The sequence below is a fragment of the Gossypium hirsutum genome, chromosome A04, assembly GCF_007990345.1.
Source record: "Gossypium hirsutum isolate 1008001.06 chromosome A04, Gossypium_hirsutum_v2.1, whole genome shotgun sequence".
Lineage (NCBI taxonomy): Eukaryota > Viridiplantae > Streptophyta > Magnoliopsida > Malvales > Malvaceae > Gossypium > Gossypium hirsutum.
Genome location: NC_053427.1, coordinates 3273060 through 3299880, shown reverse-complemented (window position 1 = coordinate 3299880; position 26821 = coordinate 3273060). Strand labels below are relative to the sequence as shown.

Sequence of the window (26821 nt, the reverse complement as noted above, 5' to 3'; positions counted from 1 at the left end):
CTTCTGCCAGCTTCCCTAAATACGCCACTACGAGAACTTAAATAAGTTAATTAATGATTTAAGCTTATCATACTAAAGTATCTTATTTATCATTATTATTTTTTAAAATATTTTCAAATATATACGGTTTCAAATTTATGTACTCTAATATAGAATTAATTATACTGTAACAAGATTTTAATTTTACATGTTTAATTTTTTAATTTAACTTAGAACAATTTCACTTGATTCAAATTAACTCGAATTTTATTTCACTCAATTTGAAAAAATTTCAAATCAAGTTAAGATGATAAAATAAGACTTGCCAACTCAATTAATTCGAAAAATTTTCACTCAAATCAATCGAGTGCACACCCTTATCTATAAATATAAAACAATAGGCGACATTTCTTTATTCTAAATTTTATTCACTAATCATCAATTAACTTCTAAGTTATTCCTTTTAACTTGATTTTCTTAACAAAAATGAACCTTTCCATATACTTTGGTTCATTTTCATGATTTAATATTTTTGTAAATATAATTTTTATTAATTTTTTTCTAATTTTATTTTGTTATCTTTTTTCTTGAATTTTTACAATTTTTCTTAGTTATTATTAATTTATGTTGCTTAAATTTTCAATATGATTCAACTGTCAAATTTCACTTACTATTTCGTTTTTTACAACCATACTGATAATAAATTAAGAAAGTTCATTCTTTGATACGTAAAAGTTTAACTTTTTTTTTAATAATTCACACACGACTAACAAGAGGAAATTATTGTTACACACAAACCACTAGCAGACAATTCTTGCTGCTCGATCCCAAGACATGGGAACGAGATGAACACCCTTAACTAATGAACTAAACTTCTCAATTTTTTCACCGTGGTAATTTTTTTTAACATGAATGCAAACAAGAATTATCAGACTTTTTTTTTTTGCCATTAACTGAAAGCAAATTGTTTGTTTGAAGGATTTTTGCGTTGTTGAAAAAGGATTGTATGAAATAGGGATATTATTACTTTCTAATAATTTAATACTACATCAGTAATTTTATTCTGAATTTTAAGATTTTTATTTGGATTTGATTTTTTTCAGGGTGAAAATGCTAATATGGCATTAAACTATTGGAAAAGAGATACAAATAACGTGACGTCACTGTTTCATATAATCTTTTTGCTCGCGTCGTATATTATATTTATGCCAGAATTGGAATAACATAGCAATAAATAAATAGTGAGAATGAAAAATGGCAAAATCACCTAGGTTGTTGTTTGTATTTCTTGAAAGAAAATGAAACTCAGAAATGCTCATACAACAATGGATTGGTATGGAGTAAACAATGCTTCTATAGCATCAGCAGCTATAGAATTCTGTAATCCCTAATCCACAAAATGTATCATTCTCTTCTCCGAAACCAAGTTGTTCAATCCACGAGAGAAAAAAACAACTGGGGCCGAAAATGCGCCTCCATCTCCCTTATGCTATGTTATCTTGTCCTGTGATCACATGATGAATGGAAAGAGTTTTTGAGTTGAAGGACTTGCCTGTGCCTGTGATCACAAGGTGAATGGAAAGAGCTTCTGAGTTGAAGGAGTTGCCTGCGCCTGTGATCACAAGATGAATGGAAAGAGTTCTTGAGTTGAAGGACTTGCTTGTATAAAATTTTATCATACAACACTATTCATCCTCATTGCTTGTAAGGGCGAAGGTAGTAAAAGGTTTTAGGGGCCTAAATTGAATCAAATTCAAAGGGGCGAATAATTTCATAATTTTCAAAAGGATTAAAAAACAATTTTACTATTTAAAGAGGTTTGCCAACAATCTTTTTTCTTAAAATATACATGTTTAAGGTATGTAGGCATGCCCATAGGTAATGTCATTCACCTAAGCTTGAATGTCCGTTTGAAAAATAGACTTGGATAAAATTTTAGGTCTGTTTTTTATATGGGTCGAGTTTTGAGTAAGATTTTTTTGGCTCAGTCTAAATATATTATGTTATAAAAAAATACTATATTAATTATAAATATATATATTAAAAAAATTTACCCGACTAAATCACCAATCCAAAATTTTAAAAAAATTATCTTAGCCTTTTTTAGTGCATTTAGTGTATTATATTTTTTAAAAAAATATTTTTAAATAAAAATAATTCAAAAAATCAAATATGACAAGCCTGGTTGAACCCATATTTACTTTTCTTAAATTGCATTAAGCTTTGATATAAAGGAAGTCCATTTTTAAGGTCAGACTAGACCCAAACTTGAAAAAATAAGTAGATATCTTGCATGAGTCCGACCTGACCCATGAGCACGTATGCAACATGTATTTAAAAACATATGTCAAACACATGTATCGTATTTGACATTATGCACCATATGAAGGAAAAAGTAGTACCTTTTTTAAGTATTTCTTATGAAGTTTCATTGCCCCTATGCATGCTTTCTTGGCATCTAAGTTCCCAGTTATGTCATTCAGAATCTGGAAAGGTATAAAAGCAAGAAAACAACACAGGTAAAGCATTAAGATAAGTAGGACCGGGAAATAGATGTTAGTGTTAATCGATATCGAACGGAAGAAGCGAATTCCTAACAAACACTACGAAAATGTAAGCTTACCTGAACTACATCGTCCAGACCGCGAGCTTCCTGCAGTAGCGTTGAGCTTTTGTCTTTCAAGACACTGGCGACGAGGAAAACGGAAATGGGAAGATGAGCTTCAGGGTTTTTCACCTTCATATTTTCCCTCTCGTATTTCCCGCACTTTCGTGTTGATTTCTGTCTTACTTTAGCACCTTCGGTTTTCTCCATATCTGAACCCGAATCTTCGTACTGGTAGAACAAGTCCGGATCATATTCCAGAGCCCACATCATCTATAGAAATCAATATTAGAACACGAATGCTAATCTCACTCAAACTCGAATGTGAGCAAAGCATTTAACATACCTCCCATAAGTATAAGGAATCGCAAAATGAGAACTCTCGACGAAATAAGACCATTAGCATTCGGAAAGCAAAGAGATAATCACCTCCACCTAGCGTCTCTATAAACCAATGTAAGGAGGAAAACTATTAACAAAATGTGCAAAAAGAAGTTATGTAAGTTTCGTTTCGTACCTAAGTGCTGATGAAGTTTCGGGTCGATAACTTGAGTTACCGTCGCCAAACTACAAAGCTGTGTTTCAACCCCGACCGAACTATCGGTGCACCGGAAATTTCCTCTCTTTAATAAGATTCAAAATATGAACAGATATTGTAAGAAACCAGCAATAAAGCCGATAAGCACTGCAATGTCATACGGAAATCAAGTAAAAAAGAAGTACCAATCTACGCATTAAACGCTCGAAGCACCAAAATGCATCAGCTTCATCTTCAAGAAGCATAATCATCGGGGAACATAGGTCACTCATTCCTGCTCGACATTGTAAACAAAATTTAGACCACTCATCCTATAAAATCCGATTCAATTTAAAAAAATAGATCGAGTATTACTTACCTTGACAGTAGCCAACATCAGTATCTATCCAAGCATAAACAGAGAGAATATCCCATAGTTTCGCTAAATTCTCTTCCTTCTCGTAGAATACTAAAGTCCGGTCGGTACGCCTCACATCCAGGCCTGAGTCGAAATATGAATATGAGGAATGTCATTGGACTCGAAGAAATAAAACAAAGTATATACTTATAATTTTCAAATTTTTATCTAATATAATTTTAATCATCGTTAGTGTATTAGAAAATAATGGATAGAAAAGTATTTGAAAGATCGAACCCTAATCTTACCTATTTGATGCAATGTAAGCAGCCACTGGATTACTTTATTGTCCAAAGGATCGCGACTCGTTAGTTCCTTCACAATTTCTATCGTATTATCATCTGCGCTTAGAATAATTAATCACACATTAATATTCGAATGTACAATATTTGAATTCACATAAAATATCCATTTCCATCTTTAATATCATATTTATTTCAATTTGGTCCAACTATTTGTTTAAAAAAGAAAAGTGAAGTGTTGAGTGAGTTACCTTGACTTGTCTCCGCAAGTACTAAAGGGTCACTAATTGGCTGACCGTCTTCGGTTATTACAGGTGCTGTTATGTACTTGCCACTTCCAACGACAGGAAATATTTCACGACAATCACTCTTCATTTTTGCATATTGCTCCCTAAAAAAAAAAAAACAACTTTCAAAATGCTCTGCGGTACAATTTTTTGGTTAAAATATGCAATTAATCCTTATTTTTTAATAAAATTCAAGATTTAATCCCTATTTTTTAAATTCTAAAAATTAAGTCCTACTCTTTTAATTTTAAAATCCTAATCTAATCACTAAAATCATAAGTTTTTCTTTTTTTCAAAATTTATCAATAAAACATGTTGGTTAGACTTCCCTCATTTGACGTGGCATATGGTTGAGGAAAAATAAACACGTTAAAAGTTGACAAATTTTTAGCGGAGCCAAAATTAATTTTTAATTTTTATGATAGTAAAAATTCAATTTCACTATTTAAATAGTCTATAACTTTATAATTTTTAAAGAATTAAATCGAACTTTTATTATTTTTAGGGGGCAAAGTGTAATTTTACCTTTATTAATTTAAAATTTTACAAATTTAAAAGACCTAAATGAAAAATTTTTCACTTTAAGGGGTTCGGGCCCCCTAGCTACACCCTCGTTGTATTATGATTTTTAAATTAAAAAAAAAAGTAAGAGAATTGGATTTTTAACTTTTAAAGTATAATGATTAAATCTCAAATTTTGTCAACATACATGAATGAGCTTCATATTTTAACCCGATTTTTTTTATTTAAACCGATTCGGTAAAACTTCAAACCAAGTTTAATTTATATAATAAGACACGTTAGTTTAATTTTAAAAAAATTCACTCAAATTAACTCGATAAAAAAAACATAATTTCCAAAAGATTGAATAGAAAAATAAAAGGAATGAAGAGAAGTGAAGTACCTTCGTTGCTGACGTATCTGATCCCTTTCCTCGTATGTGCTATCGGCATCAAAGCAACCAAGTAGAAACTCCCATACTTCTCCTCTAATTGTCGGATGGATCCCCTACATTTTCCAATCCAATAATTAAAACCATAAATAGAGCCAATCAAATTAGAGGATTTAGTTTTTATATTTTAATTTTCAATATAGATTTTTTTTAAATTTTTTCTAAAAAATAGACAAAATCATTAAAATTTAATCGTTATTTTTTAAATATGTTTTGCCTCATATATGAATAGACATTTAATATTCAAGCTGATGGTTATGCCAACCCAAGAACATGATTGATTAGGGGTGAAGTCGAAATTTTTTTTTTAAAGGGATCGAAATTAAATTAAATTTTTTTATGAGAGCCAAAATACTTTTTTTCATTGTAAGCTTAAAATTTTATAATTTTTAGAAAAATTAAATCACAATTTTATCATTTAGAGGGTCAAAATGTAATTTTACAATGTATTAATTTTTTACTTTTTGAATTTTAAAAGGGTTAAAATACAAATTTTCCATTTTAGGGACACCAAGGCCTCTACTTGTCTTTTGAGCTAAATTTGATTACCCTTAAAAAAAAGTCAAATCGTTTTTTTAACGAAAATACCAACTAAAATCTTAATTTTTTTAACGATATTGGCACAAAAATTCACGTTAAAAAATTAATATTTTAGTCAGTATTTCCATTAAAAACAACATTCTGACTTCTTTTAAAAGGTTGAATGCCAAATTTAATTTAAAAAAAAAAGAATAAGGGTCAAATTGACAAAAGAAAATGAAAACATTGAAGGCTAAATTTATATTTTATGTCTTGATATAAAAACCAATTTAGAAATTGAGGAATAGTTTAAGGACGATGGATGGAATTAGCCCATATGCATGCATGTATGATGAAGATCCACTCACCCCACGATGTATACGGTCTAGAGTTTTGGCAATATCCAAACGGCCATCTGGAGAAAATGCAGCTTTCCATCTCCTCACGCTTAGAGTTTTTCCAGGCTGCATCCATCACCATATTATCATCTTTTATTAACCAACTTCTTTTCCCCCATAAATAATCCTCATTTATTTCCAAAAAATTAATTAAAAAATAAATAAAAAAACAAACCCTGATCTTAAATTTGGTGTTCGGAACATCAGTACATTCAGGTCGGACCTCATAATAAGAATCTGCAGGTTCTGCTGGAGCTCCCCACATTTATCAAATAAATATTTAAAAATAAAAAAACTGTTTTTTTCCCCTTTTTTGCACAAAAAAACTTCTTTCCACCAAAAGTTAAAACCTTTGGGTGGAAGAAGAAAAAACACCCAAAACAGAAAAATGCAGGGGAAAATTTGATAAAATGGAGAAGCCCAGGCAACTCTGCTTCCTCAAAAAGGGATTCTCATTCTTGGGCTGTTTTTAAATTTGTTTTTAATTGCTTATTTTTGTAATTACAAACCGTTTTTCCTTCTTTTTCTCTGCTTCTTGTCTAAATTTAACCGCCAATTTCCCTTATTTGTCTTATGTCCTAAATTTAAATCTCTTTTAATGTTTATTTTGACTTTTTAATTTGACATTTTCTTTATGTTTTTTTTTTCTACCTAGAAGATTAAACTTTCAATAACTGAAAAAAAGGTCACTTGCAACAATAAAAACAGAATACAGTTGTAAAACCCATACCATCACTCAAACAAAAACTACATGTTGTCTTACACCGAGTTATTCGTTCAGGTTCGAAAATAAGCTTGAAAAATGAAAGAGTTCGAGTAAAAATATAAATTCGAAAAATAGATTTAGACAAAAAATAAAACCTGTTTTTTAAATGGGTTGAGCCTCAGGTAGAATTTTTGGTTTCGGTTCGGGCTAGCCCGAATCAACTGTTTTACTACTATTTTATTGTTATTATGTGGATATTGTATCTCTTGTTTTATTATTAATTCTGCTATTATTTTAGAGACATTTACTTATTAACTTGCAACTATCATAGTGTTATTTAAGTATAAAGATTTTTTTAATGTATTTGATGTATTATATTTTTTAAATTAATTTTTAGATTAAAAAAATTTAATACAAGTAAGTTGGATCAAGTTTGCGTTTAACATTTTTAATCTAGGTTGGGCTTGGACAAAATTTCAAGCCTAGAAAACAAGTCTAAATTTTTGCATTAACCTAACTCGACCCATGATCAGTTCTATAACTAGTTATTAGCTTCGTTGGCTTTTCTTGGAATTTTGCAAATAAAAATATCATCAAATAAAATTTGTTATATTTAAATTAAAGTTTTGATGTTAAAAAAGTTATATTCTAATTAAAATAACTTTATTTTGGATATTGTATAATTAGATAGTTAATAATAATACATGTTACATTCAAAGGGAACTACTCAAATAAAGACTTATCACTTGCTCCCTTAAAAGTTTAAACCCAAATGAAGTATATAACTAAATATCCTTTAATCGCTAAATCAATTAATGTCTATTAACTTTGCTGACGTGACATTCACATGCATATTACATCGACAATTAATTAATTTTTTAAAATTAAAAAATATATTAATTATTGATGTGGCATCCACGTGTATGCCATATTAGGAAAGTTAACAAACGCTAACTTTTCCATCCATTTTGTGTAATTTGACAAACAATGTAATGTCAAGGGCTAAAAGAGGCGATAAATTAAATGAATAGTTGAAATGATTTTTTTTTTGTAAAATTGGAAGACCAAATAAGTTATTATGCCAAGAATATTAGATATTTTTTTATACAATGTTTAGCACTACTTATAATCCCTTCTTAACCTTTCAGTAGAAGGATAAGTAAATTTTAATGTGCTCGAAACCACGTCTTTCTGCACTGATAACAATATCGATACCAATTAAATTAAAACTCGATTCACAACAATAACATAAATAAAGGCAATATTCAATAAAGATATGTTAGGATTTTGTTTAAGAAAAAATTATATCTCATATCTAAAGTCATATAAGTATGAGGAATGAAATTCAACAATTACGATTTGCAAACCTGTCTCCATCTCAAGCACTCTTTTTCTTTTTCCTTTTCCTTTTTTCTTTATTATTTTAGAATATATCTAAAATAAAAGAAAATTTAAGAATGACTTGAAGAAGAGGGAACTTTGATATTAGACCAAATTTAATTTTAATTTTTCGTTGCTAATTCGTTGTTTTAAAGTTATATTTTACAATCATATCAAACTATTATTATCATAAATATTCAATACATGTATTGAACTAAATAATTAATTCGTTAACACATAACTCACACAAGTGGAATTCGAATCTAAGTATTTAAAATATTCGAACTTTAACTTTACTATTTCAATCGAGAACTCATTGACACGACTGATATTTACTATGAATTACTACAGTAACATTAATTATATAAAAAATTTACACATTTTCTATTGGTGAAAGCAAATTCCATTAATGTATGTAGAATTTCAATGGTTTAACCCAAAGGAAAGACATGGATATTCTTGTGTATGATCAAGCAAAGCATATATTCAATATATATATATATAAAGAAGATTCATATAAACTATAAGAAGTAGAAGATTTATACTTTGGTCCAGAAACCAAGAAATCCTCAAAGCAAAAAAGAAAGGGAATATATGGAAAAGAAACAAAAGCTTGTAAGCCACAGTTTATATAGTTTTGGGTTAATTCCATAATATGTTCTCAAAGTATAGATTAGATTTTAAAGTGGCCCTACATTTCAAAATGCTCTAATTGAGTTCTTAAAGTATCATTTTCGTATCAATTAGGTCCTTCCATTGGCTCGAGCACTAAATGCTGACTTAGATCTAACATGGAGTGAATTTAAAATACGTAAACATGTGTGTACTTATTATGTAAGCAACTTGAATCTAACGTGTTGAAAAAAACAAGACAATCTCATTAAAATTTAGGAGGGTGCATGAGATCTAAGGTGTCCATATGCGATAAATACACATTTTTTAAATATGCTACATGTCATATCGCGCTACAATTCAATGCGCAAGCTAAAAGCTAAGCTGACAAAAGGGCCTAATTGATATGATACTAATATTTTAAGAACTCAATTAAAATATTTTAAAATTTCGAGACGAGTTTAGAATTTGAGCTATAGTTTGAGGACATCTGGTGCAATTAACCCTAAATTTCTTTTCATGCAAGTTGGCCTACAAAAACCCTGGTATAGGCACCCATTGTTGTCACCAAAGTTTCAGTTTGTTTTGGTTGAAAACACATATAGAGTCATTGTTTGTTTGTTTTGGTTTTAGGAATGGCAAACTCCATTTTGAGAACATTAGATTATGAAAGCAAAGGATTTGTAGCAGTGGGGCTGCTTTGTCTGATGATGATGATGATGATTCAAAAGGGTTATGCAAGAGAATTCCAAGTGAACTGGGGTCTTCATAATGGCTCCAATGCTCAAACTTACAATCAATGGGCTGAACACAACAGATTTCAGATTGGTGACTCACTTGGTAAGTTGCTAATATCCACTATACAAATCACATTTTGAAGAACACATTTGAGAAAAAGAAAAGTCATAAGGTTTAAAAAGATAATTCAATAGTTTAATTATTTCTTACAATCAAGTCCGAACTTAATTATGAAATTGTCAAAAACCCATTATTTTTATAAAATAACAAATATTTTTTTAGTATTTTTTTTATTTTTTATATAAAATTTAAAAAATATATATACATACGATAATATTTGAACCTAAAACCTCGTAGATTTGGCATATTGATTAGGTTACCCTTAAAAGGGAAAAGGATTTAATTTTTAACTTTCTAAAGATATAGAGACTAAAATCTCAAATTTTTATATAAGTATAGGGACTAGTATAATGTTAAAGTATTTTGTTTGAATTGTAATGTATGTGTGCGATGATATGCCACAGTGTTTAACTACGCACCAAACGAAGATTCAGTGCTATATGTGAGTGAGGATGCCTACAAGAACTGCAATGTAGAGTCACCCTGGTCCAAATACACCGATGGCCACACTGTTTTCTCATTGGATCATTCAGGGCCATACCATTTCATCAGTGGTACCAAAGGCAATTGCCAAAAGAACGAGAAGTTAGTGGTCGTCGTCTTAGCTGATCGGACCAACCGTTCTTCCAACGCAAACGTAACCAACGCTCCTTCTCCCGCGCCATCTGGTTTAGTCGATGTAATGGTGCCGTCTCCAGCACCCGTAAACGAAACCAATGCTCCTTCTCCTCCACCAACCGGTTCGACCAACGTAATGCCGCCATCTCCGGCACCTTCTGCTGAGTCTCCACCGACGGGGACAGTGGAGGTTAACCCGACACCGGCACCGAGTGAAGAGTCACATCCACCAAATGTTGCAACTTGTTTGAGGTGGATGAGTACTACAATGGGAACAATGTTGGTGGCTTCAACTCTTGTTTTAGGGTTCTAAGTGGGGAGTTCTTCCTTTATTACTACTATTATTAATTTTTTTGATATATTTATTTTGTTTGATTTGCCTCAGTTTGTGTCTATTAGGTTAAAATGGGTTTTTTTTCCCTTGATTATTGATTGTTAAAGAAAAACAGAAGGAATAAGCTTTATATATAGTGTGTATAATATTTGGTGTGTACTTGTTTGTAAACACATAAATAAATGGATTTTATACCTTTTGGGATACCAGCTTCCTTTCTCATTTTTTTTTAGTTTCCAATATATTTATCTGAACGAGCCCAATAATTAGTATTTCGTATTTAATAAACCCATTAAGGGGTAGATGTTGTTTATGAGTTTTAAAACTTCTTTATACCTAGAGTAAGGATCGAATTCTCGACTACTGATTAAGGTAACCTCTTTTCATATGATAAAAAATTTATTTCTATCTTTCTTAAATAGGTTTTATTTATATTGTAAGTTAAATCTAATTAATCTTTATTTTAAATAAAAATTTGATTTCCACTAAAAATGTGGAGTTTATTTGAATAGTTAAATATTCTTTGATGAAAACTTATTTTTGTAAACTATGAGTGAGTTCTTTTTTTTCTTTTTGTCAAAATCGATGTAGTTTAAAAACTATACAAATAAGACTAGGTGATAATAGGTGAGTGTAGATATAATTAAAAAAAATTAATATATATATATACAAAATAAATGATACATATAACAATTTTTTAATTCTGGTTGCGAAATTTCCTTTCCGTTCATTAAAGATCTTATTTTTAATTTTAATTTTCATATATATATTAATTCCATCAAATGGCCCCAAAATCAATCAAATTTTTAATCGATCCTCAAAATTTAGTATAACTCCAATCACATCCTTTTGCCAATCATTCCATCAACTTTTCTATTACATGTCTATTAATGACATGTGTCAACAACTGAGTTTGACATGTATCATTTTAAAATTTTTTTTCTTCTCTTCTTACATTATTCTTTTCTTTTAAATACAAATACAAATACAAATAATATATATTATAAATAAAATAAATTTTAAATTCATAATTAATTACACTATTATTTAATTTTATTGTTTTATAAAAATATTTACTTTTTCTTTTATATAAATAAATACAAAAATAAATAATATTTTATTACAAGTGATTCATAAAATATAAAAGTAATTTATAATAAATATTTTCTTTCTTTATTCTTTGTTTTCTGTAAATTTTAATGGTTCATACAAATACTTTAAACTAGATCATGGCCACACTGCAATTTAGAGTCACCCATGTCCAAATATTTTCAACATTGGGCCGAGAAAATCTCCATATTTTTCTCAAAGGGGAAAGAAGCAAAGTTGTTGCATTGATGATGGGGGATTTCAAAGATCTATACCGAAATTATTTCCAACTGCAACTTGAAATAGAACTCTTGGGTTTCGTTTTTATACGTAAAAGAGGGCTACATTCCCATTCTGTTTCCTTAAAATAATCCCCACTAATTAGTTTTTTCTTTACACATCATTTCTTTAACCTCTCTATCAAAAGTTTTTCCCTAATTCTACTTTCTTCATCAACCTAATTGTATTGTGTAATATTGAATCCAATATCCCAGCTACCTGCAAATTTAAACACCAATGACCGTGGATTTCGTGTAAAAGTAAAAAAGAATGGCGGTTTGGGACATGCTGCTAAGATACTAACCGTGAAAACACCTCCTATTATAGCACAGACATTGGTGAGGAAGTGTGAGAACGATTTTGGGTTCTCTGTTACCAAAACCTGCATACAGAAAAACGAATGAAAAACAAGAATGGAAGGTAAAAACTTTGTTAAAAATTATTAAAGCAGTTTGGAAAATAACCTGCATTGGAGATAACTCGAAATGAAATTTCACAACAGGTATGTATATGCTCTGTGCCAGACTGCTGTGGGCGGTGTATTCATATTCCTCAATTAACGTATGTTCCCGAGAAGATTTTCTTGTAACTACCTCTGTTTTGACTATTTGAAGGTAATGCTCTATCTGAAAATGAAGTGAAGAAAGATGATCAGTTACGTTCATTTACGAGTTTTAGATTATAAGGATTTCTTATTCTCAACCAAGGTCAATGCCTATCTTACTCAGCCACAGAGATAAAACATCATTTGCTTTGACAAAGATGCGTATAAAATGCTCATGGTCAACCTTGTTACTTAAAGAGATAAATAATTGGAAGGAAAGGACTGTATAAAAGAACAAACTTACAGTAACATTTGCATCTAAATCCCGGTGATTAATGAACAGCCGACCATTCAACCTGTCATGGCTTCTCCCAAGATAAGGTATTAATCTCTTTGCATCACTCAGTAACCGAGGTGAAATCGTTTTACCAAACGAAAGATGGTTAATGACATGAGACATGTTCATTTTAGAAGTATCAAAAGAATGGGCTCCTGAACGAGCAGAGATGATAAGATTGCCGGGAACCTGCAAAGTGCAAGTCGCTTAATACTTTGAGGTATATGAAGTAAAACAGTTCTGAATTGGCAAAAGTTTGAGATCAAAGAGACTATGTAACCTCTGTTGCTCCAATTATTTATTTTTGTAAAAGTACCTATGTCCGACACTCATGTATGACACATGGATATGGGAATATGACCTCCAAATACATGAAAAAACCTTAGATAATCTGACCATACCTGTGTCAGACACATACCGGTATCCTACACTGACACTTGAGTTCGAGTAATGTAGGATATAACAACATTTCTACTCATGTATCTCAAGGGTAAACATAAACGATTGGACAAAATAATTATAAGTAAAAAATCCAAAGGTCAGTTTCTAATTTAGTCTCGTGATTATTACCTTCTTTACACGGACATATCCTTCAATTCTGCATCCTCCGGTCAATGGTGCTGGTCGTTTTGTTATATTGGATTTATCCTCTAAAGCCAGCCTTTGGTTCTCTCGTGGAATAGAAGCAACCAAATCTTCCATCGCCTGAAAGAAACAGACAACTGCATTAGGTCATGCATGCACGTTTATCTTATAAGATTTCTAAAACTGAACTGTAAAAGCAAATAGCCAATTCAAAACTAGTCGTGTACCTTAACCAGGGTTTCTGTATCACGATCTCCATAATAAGATTCATGTTCATGGTGTCCGTGGTCCTCCCTGAAATATATACAAAAAAAAGGTCAATCCACATTGAACATATAACATAAGGTTCAGCAGCACTAATTAACCTAGAAGAATGTAATAATCATCTAGTTGGTCAAAGGAAAGTGGAGGGTTAAACATATGCCTGAAAACATAGTACATAAATGAGTTTCACATACTGGAATATAAGCAACATAAGGAAAAGGAAGAGGAAGAATGTGGAAAAATGGGGAGGACATTCAGTCATTTACATAAGGGTGAAAAAGGATATGTACCATAATACTTCCTCTTACCTCAGATCACTGCCTTTACGGAAAATACGAATGGATGGATATCCTTGGATGTGATGCCTGTATGAAGAACATAGACCTAGTGAGCATAGTAGTAATAAATGTGCCAGAAAAGGAAGAAAGAGATAAAGAGAGAAGATTAAACTTATGATAAAGCTAAGAAAAAGATGCAACATTTGGGACTATTCCTATACTAGAAGCAAGAAAGCAATGTTTAAATATATATATCAGAAAGACTGAAAGGCAACAATATGGAGGTCAAATAATGATGTATAATCGTATTCTCAAACAAGAAAGCATTAATTTACATGAGAGAAAACATCAAACAAAGAAATACCTCCTACACAAGTCAACTTCTTCAGTGCAATCAACCTTGGCCAGAAGAATACGCCCATCCGCTTCTGGATCATATCTGTAAAAGGCAAGGGTGAAAAATTCATGCCAAATCAATAAACTATCTGTAAATTTACTCCATGGAGTAGAAATGATGAATGCTCAGACCTCTGCCTTATTATGTTAGCAGTTTTCTCCCATGATGGTTTCTGAAACGTAAAAAGTAAAATGGTGAGACAAGGGTCTAATTATTTCTGGATGCTCTTTTTCGAATAAGTAGACAAACATGCATTTGCTTTCAAGGATGACACAGAAACTAAGGTCCTACTACAGAAAATATCACATCACAAAATATATTAGGGAGTCATTAAAATGCTAAATAATCCAAAAGAAACAAAAGAGGGTTATTAAAATAAAAATGAACTGCATAAAGTCACAAAATGGATTGTTAATAAGAGAAGAATTGGAAATCATATGACTATAACAAAAGTTGTGTATAATGACCACGGTATATAGCCAAGTGTTAGACAATAGTACTTTCTGCAAGCATCTTCAAGACAAAAGATCACACATGCTAATGGAAGATTACCAGGCGAATACTCCAGTAGCACCAAGGAGCAAAAAAATTTACAACTAAAATTGGATACCTGCAAAAAGAATAAAAAAGTCAAATCAAGTACATAGAGGTATCACCAAAATTGGCATTTAGCAGAAAGATCCAAGTGGGAACACAATACACAAAATTAAATGGTTTGAAACTTTGAATTAATCCACTTACACATGTGAAAGTTTGTCAAAGCTAACACCATTTAATGGTACAGCACCCTCAACAGTTTCTTCATCAACTTCATCTCCATGCTTAACAGAATGTGGAACAGGTCCAGAATGAAACTCAGCACCAGTAGGTCTTAAATGTTGATCTATTGAAAACTTTCGGATTGTTTTTGTTATATTCAACCTGTTCTGAAAATAGAAGACACAAATTTAGTCATATGGACCAAACTTTGAATGGTAAATGCTGCTGAGGAAAAACATTCAGGCTTCTTGAAGAATGAATATGAAAAGTATTACTGTCAAATACAAACAATATCCAGCATAAAATGGTGTGATGTACTTCATTTTATTTAGCATAAAAAATACATTCATATGAAATTCAAAATATATAGGGCACAACAGTATTAGCTCATCTTAAAGTTTTCTGACAGACTCTATATTGGGCATTTAAAGTGCAATTTTAAGCTTGGTAAAAAAGCTTCAGAGCAAAGCAAGGATCATCTTGCAAAAGATTTAGTACTAAACAGAAGCATTTTGCTTTTTCAATTAAATTAAGCAATTGAAACACTAATATAGGTACTTACAGTTCCCAAGACATCACTCACGTCAACAGATGCAAATTCACATGAGAGCGCTGGAAAACTGGAGATCAATTGGAATAGTCAGCCAACATAATTATCTATCATTAAAAATAAAGCTCAAACTACGTTCAAGGATATTACAGAAATGAAAAGATACATGCATATCAAGATAACCAACAGAATAGCAACCTACAACAGTTTAGAAGAAAAACCATATAAGATGATCAAATAAATCTTGATTTACATGCAGAAATCTAATCCCAACATTTCTTGGGAAAAAAAAAACGTGGGGGGGGGGAATCTGTATAGAAATCTCAATAGCAGTATAAAGTACCATCAGAACCATAATGCAATGGATCTCACTGTTTATGTGCTAGTCAAGCAAGAATGTTGCAATTGAGTTAGGACCCCAATTGCATGGGGGATCTCTTTTCATGCTAAGCTCAATTGAAAAGAAATGTGAGATTTACCAGATTGTAAGTACATTTCTCATCACTAGGAATTTAACACAGTTCAAACCACCCATGCCCATTACGCTAATGTGCCATCAGTATCAATTAAGGCAAGCAGTAAAAGCTTATATAAGCACATGCTCAATCTACAAAATACAATTACACTCTGCTTGTACTTTTGACATGAAGTTCACCTGGACCTTCCATAATATTAGCCACAAATGAGAACATTGAAAAATAAGATTGCTACAGAAAGTTAGTGCACCTCATGTTAAAATCAATGCGTAGAAAGTCTCCATCAGAACTATTGTCAACAATAACAGATGTAGAGGTGCTGACTGTAAAATAATTACTCAATTCCTGCAAAAGATATTTAATGGATTAAAGCGCGTAGAGGAAAAGAACAGAGGAATCAATTTCATTTCAAGGAAAAAGTAGAACAAATGAACTAAAAATATATCTGATAAGTATCATCCGAGAAAAGAAAAGGAAATGGCAACAAATATTACGATAGAAGGATGTTGCAAAGGTGTTGTTTGGGATTTAAAATCAACCAACATGCCAAACCAAATCAAATTTGAGTAAATAGAAAAGCTGCCTACCATTCCAAATAAAAACATCATAGCCAATGCAGCTATGATGGATAACCCTGCACCGGATAAAGATGCCTCTGTTAAATCTCTAGGGATTTTCCTGCACATAGATGAAAAAATAATTAATAAAACACAAGTATCATTATAACATTTACTTAAACCCTGTAAAAACCCTAAGCATTTCAGCAGATAATTTAGTCCACTATATGTGCTTCAACCGAAATAGCAAACAATATTCATAAAAAAGAATTTAAGCTCATTCACCAAATTACTATCAAATTTTAGCAACCAAACAAGAAGTTTCTCCAAAATTATTCACAGGAATACAATCTAATGCTAGAACGTAATATTTGTTTTTCATTTTCCAGTAAATAAATAAACAAAATTTCAATCCAAATATAGCAAACAGCGATTAGTTTTGCTCTTTTTCTATATTAAATGCTCGGATCCATTAAACTAACTTAACTTCATTTCAGCCAATAATCAGAAATTTTACTAGAAAAAAAAAACTGACGAATCAAAAAAGAGAACTGAGAGATCTGAACCTGTAGAAATCGACGGATTTGATCTTGCTTGAAGAAATCATGACTGGTTTTAATCAATCGGAATCAGATTTTTTTTCAAGAGAATTTTTTTTGAAAAAGATAAAAATAAAGATAAATATAAAAAAGAGGAATTTAAATCCCAAGAGATCTAGCAATGGAGAAACTTATTTTTCCAGATACTACAAAGAGTGAGAGATGAGCAAAGTCGTTTTATGTTTTAACCACTTTAACTCTCCTGCGTTTTTATTCGGGGTTTTTCATTTTCCATATTAGATTTTTTTTAAAAAACAGGGTTTTCAATTGGGTTAAATTACAAAATGCTCCTTAAATTATATTCCATTACTCAAAATAATACTTAATTTATACTTCGTTACTCAAATTACCTTAGCAGTAAAAAAAATCTCTTTTAATGCACTTGTTTTTAATTGTTAGGCAACTTCTCTTTGCAACCCTCCTATCATTTTTGTTCTATTCAACTTCTTCTCGATATTTAGATTTCATGTTCCGTATGTACTTTTTGTTATTATAAAGGTTCACCTAACATTAACTATTTTATGCAAAGCGTATAGAAAATAAAAAAAAAAGAAAATTATTTTTAAAAAAAATAATACACAAGTTTTGATCAAGGTGAAAATGAATCGAAATCAAAGCCTAAAAAAAGAAACGAAGCTTGCCAGGATTTGGGTTTTGTCGTCAAAAACTGAGTTTGGATGAGTTTTTCGACAAGTTCTTAAGTTTTTTGTGATTAGAGTTTTTAAGTGAAGAACAAAAAAAAAACTTACTAAAAAATATTTAACTTTTTAAATTAAAAATTGCACGTGTCACAAAATAATTGGTTAAGAGATTTTTTTTTTACCGGTAGAGTAATTTGGGTGTTAGATCAAATTTTGGTTGCAGAATATAGTTTATATATCACTTGTGACCCAAAAAAATTTAAGTATCAATTTAGGAAAGACATTATAGTTTAGGTATCACTTTGGATATAACGTATAGTTTAGGAATCAATTGTGATAAAAAAATTTAGGTACCAATTTAAAAAAATGATATAATTTAAGTAAGTTTAAACTTTTTTTAAAAAAATTTTAATAACCAGGATTTAATCGCTGTGGGTTAAAGTAGATATAGAATACAGATAAATACTGAGAGTGATCCTCTTAGAATCTGCACGTAGGATAATCGTAAAATTTGTATCTGAATAATACAAACACTTTAATTTTGGCTGATATTGAGATTGCGATTGGAGTCAAAAGTCAAAATAAACACCATGTCTTGGACTTTCGAAGTTACTTGCACAGTACATTTTTAGATTATAATTCAAAATTTAAATTATTTTTTTTAAAATTTTACAATACTTAAAAAATAAATAGTGGCATTAAAATTTAATAAGATTATTATTTTTTAAACAAGTGTGATAAATACATGCGTGTTTTAAATTTGATTGGCTGATAATCTGTTGGCCTAATGACAAGAACATTATATTATAGGCATGAGAGTCTGAGTTCGATTCCAAGCAATCACATTCCCTCTCCCAATTATTAAAAAATAAAATTGATGGAGGTGTTCTAAATAAATTTCATATCATATTCTTGGAGTTAGATGGATTATAGTAGAAAATAATAAGACTATTAAAAGACATTAAATAATTTTAATTTACTTGATATTTATAAAATTTAAACATGTTTCCAGTGTGAATCATATATATATATGGGAAAGGATTGTATGAAACAGATGCGCCACATCTTCTTCATGAAACAGATGTGTCACATCTTCTTCTATCCCTTACCAATTATTTAATGTCATTTCAATATTTTTTTTTATGTCATTAACACATCATTTTGGTAATTTTTTTTATCCTAAACCCTAAACCTTGAACTTTAGACATTAGACTTTAAACCCTAGACTTTAGATCTTAAAATCTTAGACTTTAGATCCTAGACCTTGAATCTTGGACTTTTGACCCTAAATCTAAAGTTTAGGGTCCAAGATTCGGTTAGAATCCAAGGTTTAGGGTTAAAAAAAATAGTGACAATGTGAATATTTGTAATAAATTTCACTAAAATATCAAAGATTGCTCTATCGGCATTTTTAAATGAAAGTGATGAATAGTCTTTTTTATTCTAATTATTTCTTTTATTCTCCCTAGGAGTTCGATTATATATATATGTTGGGATTGACTCGTATAAACAACAAAATAGAAAAAGTAAAGAAGATTGAACACACAAAATTTATGTGAAAAACTATTCCGAAGAGGATAAAAATCACAAGTAAATAAAACTTTCAATAATCTAAGAGTACAAGATGAAAAAAATAATCCCAAAGAGCAAAACCCAAAACCTAAATACAAAGACCCTTTAAATAGGCTAATTTTTAAAGTTCTAATATGACTAAAAGATTCCTAGACTTACTCAAAGTTTAATTGGAAAAAGATAATAGAATTTAACTGAGAGAAGAAATCCAATTTAAGTTGAATACACGTTGCCACATCTATCGTAACATCGTGACCGATTATGTTCTTTGGTTTACCCGAAAAAGCGAGGCACATCCACAATATATATACATAGATAAAGATAACATAAAAGTTCACTTTTTGGCTAATAAACTAAATAGAAAAGTTAATTTGATCAAAAAAGAGAAAATAACCAATAAAAAATCAAATTGAAATTTGAGAAAGAACAATAATTTTGAGATTCGACTATTAAATGCTTGTGTTAAAAGAACTACAATTTCTTCATTTTTTTAGTCTCTAAAAATTCTATCAATGCTTACTCATCTAGAAAACGAAACATTCTCGATCTTCTTCATTTTTTTATGTAATTCCTGGACTAAAATTTAAAATGGGATAAAAAAAATTCACATGAATACAAATATTGATCTCTACTACAATTCAAAAATTGAGAATGAATAAGTAAATAAAACATAAAAAACTAGGATCAACAGATGTCAATATTTATATTTAATAATTAGGGATAAATCTTAAAATTATACATGAATTATGGTTAAATGTGCAAGTATATATATGAACTTTAATTTTGTGTAATTTTATATATAAAATTTTAATTTGATCCAATTCTTATAAATTATTAGTATAATTATTTATATAACATCATTTTATGTTTATATATTGCATACATAAATAATTATATATATCCAATAAATAATTATATATATCCAATAAAATTTAATTTGATGTATATATTTCTTTAAATGTGTATGATTAAATCAAAATTAAAGTTTCAAGTATACATTTGAACCACAATTAGAGTTTCACATGTATAGTTGTACCAAATTAAAGTTCATGTATACAATTGCACATTAAATTAAAGTTTATGTATAAATTTAAAATTTATCCTTAATAATTAAGAAGTTGAAAAGTTTGATAGCATTTTTATTGTTAAATAACATGTATCTAACAATTTCTCAATTAAATTAATAGTTATTAATTATAAATATACGTTTGTAAGTATCGATAATAGTTATTTGAGAGGAGAGAGTGACAATAAATAATAAAAAGTAACCCATGAAAAGTTTAGATATTATAAAAAATTCAAGGGAGAAGAAATATATATATAAATATGTAAGATGGTTTAAATGTAGTTACCTAAATATGTTGAAAGCCTTAAAAGTTTAGGTTTTCAATTTAGGTTTCAATTTAGTTTTAGGTTTGGGGTTTTAAATACGGTGTCGATTTGGGTTTTTAATTTCAGTTTTGGTTTTGGAGTTTGGATTCGGTTTTTGTTTGGGGTTTTGATTCAAAGGTATTTTGATTGTGCAATAAATTACTGAATAACTTAACATGTGTGATAATTTTACAATTTTGTAATATATATAAATAATAAAATTCAACAAAAAAATTTTAAAATTAATTTAATAAAACATAATTTGGATAACAATAATATTAAATGAAATAAAATGGAAAAAAATTGTATTTTATATTTCAGAATTTTCATTATTTTTTGGCTCGTTTAAGCCATCAAAACTTTATGCTTGTTCAAATATTTCCTGGTTTTAAGAATATTATTTTAAAGGTCTAGAAATTCCGTTTTATGAAAACCAATCACCAAAAGCCTAAGATTTTGGGGCTCAAAATATTACAAATGGTCACAATTTGCTCAGAATTTCTAGGTAGCTACTTTGGGAATTTAGTTCGTCTAAGACAAAACTCAATTTAGCTAGAAAAACAAACCAATGGAAAGATTACATTTCATTACAACAGAAATCATTTAAACTTCGACAAGAATGAGAAACAATAGATGGTTTTAAAAGGCCTTAAATGTAGTTACCCAAATATGTTGAAAGCCCTTAACTTGGGTTTTCAACTTAGGTTTCAGTTTAGTTTTCAGTTTGGAGTTTTAGATTTGGTGTCGGTTTGGGCTTTCACTTTCAGTTTCAGTTTCGGTTTTGGGGTTTGGATTCGGTTTTTGTTTGGGGTTTCGATTCCAAAGCATTTCAATTGTGTGATAACCTACCGAGTAACTTAACATGTGTGATAATTTTACAATTTTGTAATATATATAATAAAAAATTCAACTAAAAATTTTGAAAATTAATTTAATATGACTTTTAATTTAATAAAACATAATTTGGATAACAATAATATGAAAATGAAAAAAAATTGTATTTTATATTTCAGAATTTTCATTATTTTTTGGCTCGTTTTAAGCCATCAAAACTCTATGCTCGTTCAAATATTTTCCGGTTTTAAGAATATTATTTTAAAGGTCAAATGTGATTCTAAAACTAGAAATTTTGTTTTATGAAAACCAATCACTAAAAGCTTAAGATTTTGGTGCTAAAAATATTACAAATCGCCGCAATTTGCTCAGAATTTCTAGGTTTCCTATTTCAATTAGGCTACTTTGGGAGCTTAGTTCATCTAAGACATAATTCAATTTGGCTAGAAAAACAGACCAACGGAAAGATCACATTTCATACAGTAGAAATCATTTAAAGTTCGATTAGAATGAGAAACAATAAATGATTTTAAAAAGCCTTAAATTTAGTTACCAAATATGTTAAAAGCCTTAAGTTTGGGTTTCGATTTTGGTTTTAGTTTAGTTTTCACTTTGGAGTTTTAGATTCGGTGTCAGTTTGGGCTTTCACTTTTAGTTTTGGTTTTGGGTTTTTGATTTGGTTTCGGTTTGGGATTTCGATTCCAAGGCATTTCGATAGTGGAAAAACTTATCGAGTAACTTAACACGTGTGATAATTCTACAATTTTGTAATATATTTAAATAAAAAATTCAACAAAAAATTTAGAAAAATAATTTAATATGATGCTTAATTTAATAAAACATAATTTGGATAACAATAATACTAAAAAGAAATAAAAAAAATTGTGTTTTATATTTTAGAATTTTCATGATTATTTGGCTCGTTTTAAGCCATCAAAACTCTATGCTTGTTCAAATATTTTGCAATTTTAAGAATATTAATTTAAAGGTAAAATGTAATTCTAAAACTAGAACTTTCGTTTTATCAGAAAGATTTACCAAAAGCTTAAGAATTTGTGGCTCAAAACATTGAAAATCATTATTGTCGAAACTATTTTTTAAATCGAGTTTTGAAAAATAGGAATTGACTTTTAAAAAAAAAACAAAAACGGGACTCGCCACCAATCTTTTTAGGTGTGATTGGATCACCTTTAAAATATTTTGTTTTAAAATCATTAGTTTTGGTCAACGAAATAAAAGAACGGGTCCGGGAGTCGGTTACGCACGAGGAAGTATTAGCACCCTCGTAACGCCCAAAAATTGGTACCTAATTAATTATCAAATGTCTCTAATATCGGAAATTTAAAAATTTTAAGATGCAATCCTCTTTAAAATATTTTGATTTTGAAAATTGGGGTTCACTTGTATCAAAATATTGATACCAAGCTAACCTTTTTGAAAATCCCTATCTTGAAACAACAAAGCGCCATATCCAATAAGTTAGGATACATCACCTTGAAATTCCAAGACAGTCGCTTGCACTTTGAAAACTTTTAAAACTTAGAAGGGTGCTTAACTATTCGAACTCAACGAGAAAAGTTGTAACCCAATAAGTTAGGGCACTATTTTTCTCGAAATTTCCAAACGCCAAGCATTGCCTTTATATTTTTTGAAAACTTGGAAAATTGATGCATGAGGAATCGCATTACATTATAAATCATGCATGATAACATATTATCGTAATAGGTAAATAAAACATGCATCTAAACAAAATGATAGCAATAATATAAAAATCATGCATTAGATACATACGTATAAAAAAATAAATATAGCAAATCTTAACAACATATGTACAAAGATATACATAGCATATATTGAAGATGAATAAGCAAAACATACAAAGTAATAATTAAAAAATGCATGATATACAATTTAATATATATATAAAAAAAGGGTAATATAGTATCAATATACACATTCATAAAATATAACATCAAATAATAATTATAAAATAACATTTAATACCTAAATGATATATACAATATAAAAATATAAAAGAGTTAGTATATATAGTATATATAAAAATATAAAATAAAGTGAGTAATTGTTAACAAGATATACATATAATACAAATAAAATATGATATTTAATAATAATTTTAAAATAGTATTTAATATACAATATATAATAACAAAAATTTATAAAAGAATAATAATTATATATAAAATAAAAAAAATATATTGGTTTAGAAAAATAATGTATAAAATACCAAATATGTAAAAGAATTTATATTTATAATAAAATAATTATATAATATATATAAATATAAGTTTAGAATAATATAAAATAAGTAATTAATGATGAAATATACGTATTATACAAATTATAATATTATAATATCTTCAAAATGTATAATAATAGAATATAAGTAAAGTAATTATTAACATAAAAATAAGTATATAATACAAGTTAAAACCTTTAATGATAATAATATATAGATAATAATGTAAAATAATAATATTTTGTGAAAAGTAATATATAATAAATAATAATAACATAAAATAATTATATAATATATAATATAAAAATAAGGTTAAAAATAAAACAAATAATAATAATAAAATTATATATATAATAATAGAAATAAATATATAGGGTTAGATTTGAAATTCAATAAAATTACAGGGGCGAATTTAAAAAAAAATAAAGCTGAATTAAGGTCCTAATTAAAACACGCATAAAACGAAAGGGACTCATTGGACAAAACGCCCTATTCCCAAAACGGCAGCGTTTTAACTCTGGACTTAAAATAGCTATGGCAGGGACTAAATCAAAACTAAAACAAAATATTAGGGCTAGATCATAAATAAAATAAAACATAATTATAAACACAAAAAAGGTGGAAGGACCAATTGAGTAATTAACCCAATCCTCAAAAACACGCGGATCCTTCCCAGGTAATCGGGTCAACGCGCGGATCCTTAGTCTTAATACGATGACGTTTTAAGCTTATTGGATTAAGCTAAAACAACGTCGTTCTGTTAAGGCTATATAAGCCAAATTTTTAGTTTTATATTCATTTGAAACCCGAGTTAAAAAAAACTTTAAAATTTCCTCTGAAAGAGGGGAGAGGAGAAGAGCTCTGGGTCTGGCCTCCGTAGGCCACGCTCCGGTCATCGGTCCTACACGCGCCCCACGCTTCGTCGTACACGGTGGAAGGACCAATTGAGTAATTAACCCAATCCTCAAAAACACGCGGATCCTTCCCAGGTAATCGGGTCAACGTGCGGATCCTTAGTCTTAATACGACGACGTTTTAAGCTTATTGGATTAAGCTAAAACAGCGTCGTTCTGTTAAGGCTATATAAGCCAAATTTTTAGTTTTATATTCTTTTGAAACCCGAGTTAAAAAAAACTTTAAAATTTCCTCTGAAAGAGGGGAGAGGAGAAGAGCTCTGGGTCTGGCCTCCGTAGGCCACGCTCCGGTCATCGGTCCTACACGCGCCCCACGCTTCGTCGTACACGGTGGTTTGAGGGTCTAAAACCTTCGTCCTTCCACAGGTAACTCCCTTTTCTTTTGATCGTTACTTAAAAAAAAAACAATTTATATGTTCGTAAAAGAGAAAAGAAAACAAGGTATGAAAAAATAATCACCTTCTGAAATATTATTGCAAATGTTTGGTGTACAATGCTTTTGTGGTGTGTTTTTCCTTATCTCTCTGTGTATTATCGTCCCCCTTTTTACAGATTTGAGAAAAGGCTTTATAGCCTTAATCTACTGCCTATTTTGGAAAGAAATCTTTCGATTTCTTTCCTTACCCTGTTCTAATCTATTTGCTGTAGTTTTGCTTTGATTTCTTTCCTTTTCTTGCAGGTGACCGCGAGGATCTCGGTGATTCAAGGGCTGCTGGCGTTAATGGAGGCATGAGGTCTGGTGGTGAGGATTCGTGGAAACGGTGAGGCGTTGATGGGACGCTGATAGACCCTGAGACAACGCCTTGAATGGTGGCCTCGATTTAGGAGCTGCACAAACGCTCCTCGAACTTTCCAGAAACGGTGATGGCTCGAGGAGAAAGAAGGCAGAAACCCTAGGGTTTCCTGCCTTGGTGTAATGGTTTAGGCCAGTTGGGCCACTTTAGTCCTGGGTCTGTCTAGTTTAAGTTGGGCTACGGGTGTATTTGGGTACATGGGTAGTCTAGGCTATTGGGCTGTAGCCGGTCTGTTTGGGTATAACGGGTCTGAGGTATTTGGGCCTGTGTTTGGGCTCTTGTAAACTGGACTTTATATGGACTGTTAAATAAAAAATCATTTATTTATTTATTTCATTTGGTTTTAAGGCCCGGTTAAATTTGGGCTATTACAATTACAACTTACTCAAAATTTCTAACTTTTCTGTTTCAAGTAGGCTATTTTGGGAGCTTAGTTCATCTATTATTGAAACATAATTTTGCTATTTCAAACGTAATTTTGGGTTAAATAAGAAGGTAAGCTTTATTGTTTAAAATATATTATAATTATATTGTTTTGAAACAATTTTGGGTTAACTCTAACATGATCCTTTTTAAAGGGAAAGCACAACAGGTCCAAAATGGAACTCTATTAACCCAATCCAAAATCGTTTCTTTAGCTACCCAAAATCATGTTTGTGAATGAATTAATTATTTTTTATAAAAAAATTCATAACTAATGAATTCGTTGGTGTTATATCCTATAATATATTTAAATCACTACAGTGTTTCCGTTAATCATCATACTAACACAACAGTTTTGTTATATGCATTTTATATAATCACTACAATGTTTCCGTTAATCACCATAATAACACAGAAATACTTATAGATTCAGCGTCGTAGGCTCGGTCATGTACTAGAAAATCAGTTTTAGAGAAACTTAGATATCATATTTTCATTTAACTACCTTTTATAACACATTATGAGCCGAAAGCACATTTGACTAACTTGGCTCTAGTACCACTAAATGTAACACCCTAAACACGACCTAGACATCTAGACCAAGTTCGAAGAGTTACATTAACGTTATCAAGAAAACCAACTTTCATAAGTATATATAAACCCAATATCAAGTCATAAAAACCATTAAATCTAACATACGAGTCATCCATGACTGAAACGCAATTTTACTAATTCAAACATAATTTTGGGTTAAATAAGAAGGTAAGCTTTATTGTTTAAAATATATTATAATTATATTGTTTTGAAACAATTTGGGGTTAACTCTAACGTGATCTTTTTTTAAAGTGAAAGCACAATAGGTCCAACATGAAA

At 29.8% G+C, this 26821-nt stretch overlaps 3 protein-coding genes across 3 annotated transcripts; 1 reads left to right on the top strand and 2 right to left on the bottom strand.

Annotated features, from left to right (window-relative positions):
• Positions 1–1234: 1234 nt before the first annotated feature.
• LOC107898731 (rab GTPase-activating protein 22) lies at positions 1235–6371 on the bottom strand. The gene is made up of 12 exons (XM_041110747.1): positions 6093–6371; positions 5888–5983; positions 4953–5056; positions 4013–4152; positions 3768–3860; positions 3481–3603; positions 3308–3396; positions 3102–3207; positions 2931–3028; positions 2603–2857; positions 2382–2465; positions 1235–1591 (listed from the first exon to the last, which is right to left on the bottom strand). The coding sequence occupies exons 1-12, from the start codon at positions 6180–6182 to the stop codon at positions 1544–1546; spliced, it is 1326 nt and encodes a 441-aa protein (XP_040966681.1). The 5' UTR covers positions 6183–6371; the 3' UTR covers positions 1235–1543.
• Positions 6372–9078: 2707 nt separating this feature from the next.
• Positions 9079–10631, top strand: LOC107898635 (early nodulin-like protein 3). The gene is made up of 2 exons (XM_016824183.2): positions 9079–9455; positions 9878–10631. Exons 1-2 carry the CDS (start codon positions 9251–9253, stop codon positions 10402–10404), a joined length of 732 nt encoding a protein of 243 aa, XP_016679672.2. The 5' UTR covers positions 9079–9250; the 3' UTR covers positions 10405–10631.
• Positions 10632–11811: 1180 nt separating this feature from the next.
• LOC107898549 (protein disulfide-isomerase 5-3) lies at positions 11812–17360 on the bottom strand. The gene is made up of 15 exons (XM_041110746.1): positions 17107–17360; positions 16571–16661; positions 16234–16328; positions 15520–15577; positions 14940–15124; positions 14751–14808; positions 14330–14370; positions 14166–14240; positions 13832–13888; positions 13487–13553; positions 13245–13379; positions 12642–12863; positions 12258–12419; positions 12098–12175; positions 11812–12012 (listed from the first exon to the last, which is right to left on the bottom strand). The coding sequence occupies exons 1-15, from the start codon at positions 17145–17147 to the stop codon at positions 11935–11937; spliced, it is 1443 nt and encodes a 480-aa protein (XP_040966680.1). The 5' UTR covers positions 17148–17360; the 3' UTR covers positions 11812–11934.
• Between the last annotated feature and the right edge of the window lie 9461 nt (positions 17361–26821).

What these genes read in the sequence shown, in the direction of transcription:
- LOC107898635 (XM_016824183.2), top strand. Translation starts at nt 9,251, where the DNA reads ATGGCAAACTCCATTTTGAGAACATTAGATTATGAAAGCAAAGGATTT. An exon ending in TCAGATTGGTGACTCACTTG is followed by an intron (nt 9,456 to 9,877) that starts GTAAGTTGCTAA and finishes GATATGCCACAG; the next exon opens with TGTTTAACTACGCACCAAAC.
- LOC107898731 (XM_041110747.1), bottom strand. Translation starts at nt 6,182, where the DNA reads ATGTGGGGAGCTCCAGCAGAACCTGCAGATTCTTATTATGAGGTCCGA. An exon ending in ATTCCTTATACTTATGGGAG is followed by an intron (nt 2,858 to 2,930) that starts GTATGTTAAATG and finishes TGATTTCTATAG; the next exon opens with ATGATGTGGGCTCTGGAATA. An exon ending in ATAAGAAATACTTAAAAAAG is followed by an intron (nt 1,592 to 2,381) that starts GTACTACTTTTT and finishes TTGTGATCACAG; the next exon opens with GCGCAGGCAACTCCTTCAAC.
- LOC107898549 (XM_041110746.1), bottom strand. Translation starts at nt 17,147, where the DNA reads ATGATTTCTTCAAGCAAGATCAAATCCGTCGATTTCTACAG. An exon ending in AAATCCGTCGATTTCTACAG is followed by an intron (nt 16,662 to 17,106) that starts GTTCAGATCTCT and finishes ATCTATGTGCAG; the next exon opens with GAAAATCCCTAGAGATTTAA. An exon ending in TGAGTGATGTCTTGGGAACT is followed by an intron (nt 15,125 to 15,519) that starts GTAAGTACCTAT and finishes TTCTATTTTCAG; the next exon opens with AACAGGTTGAATATAACAAA.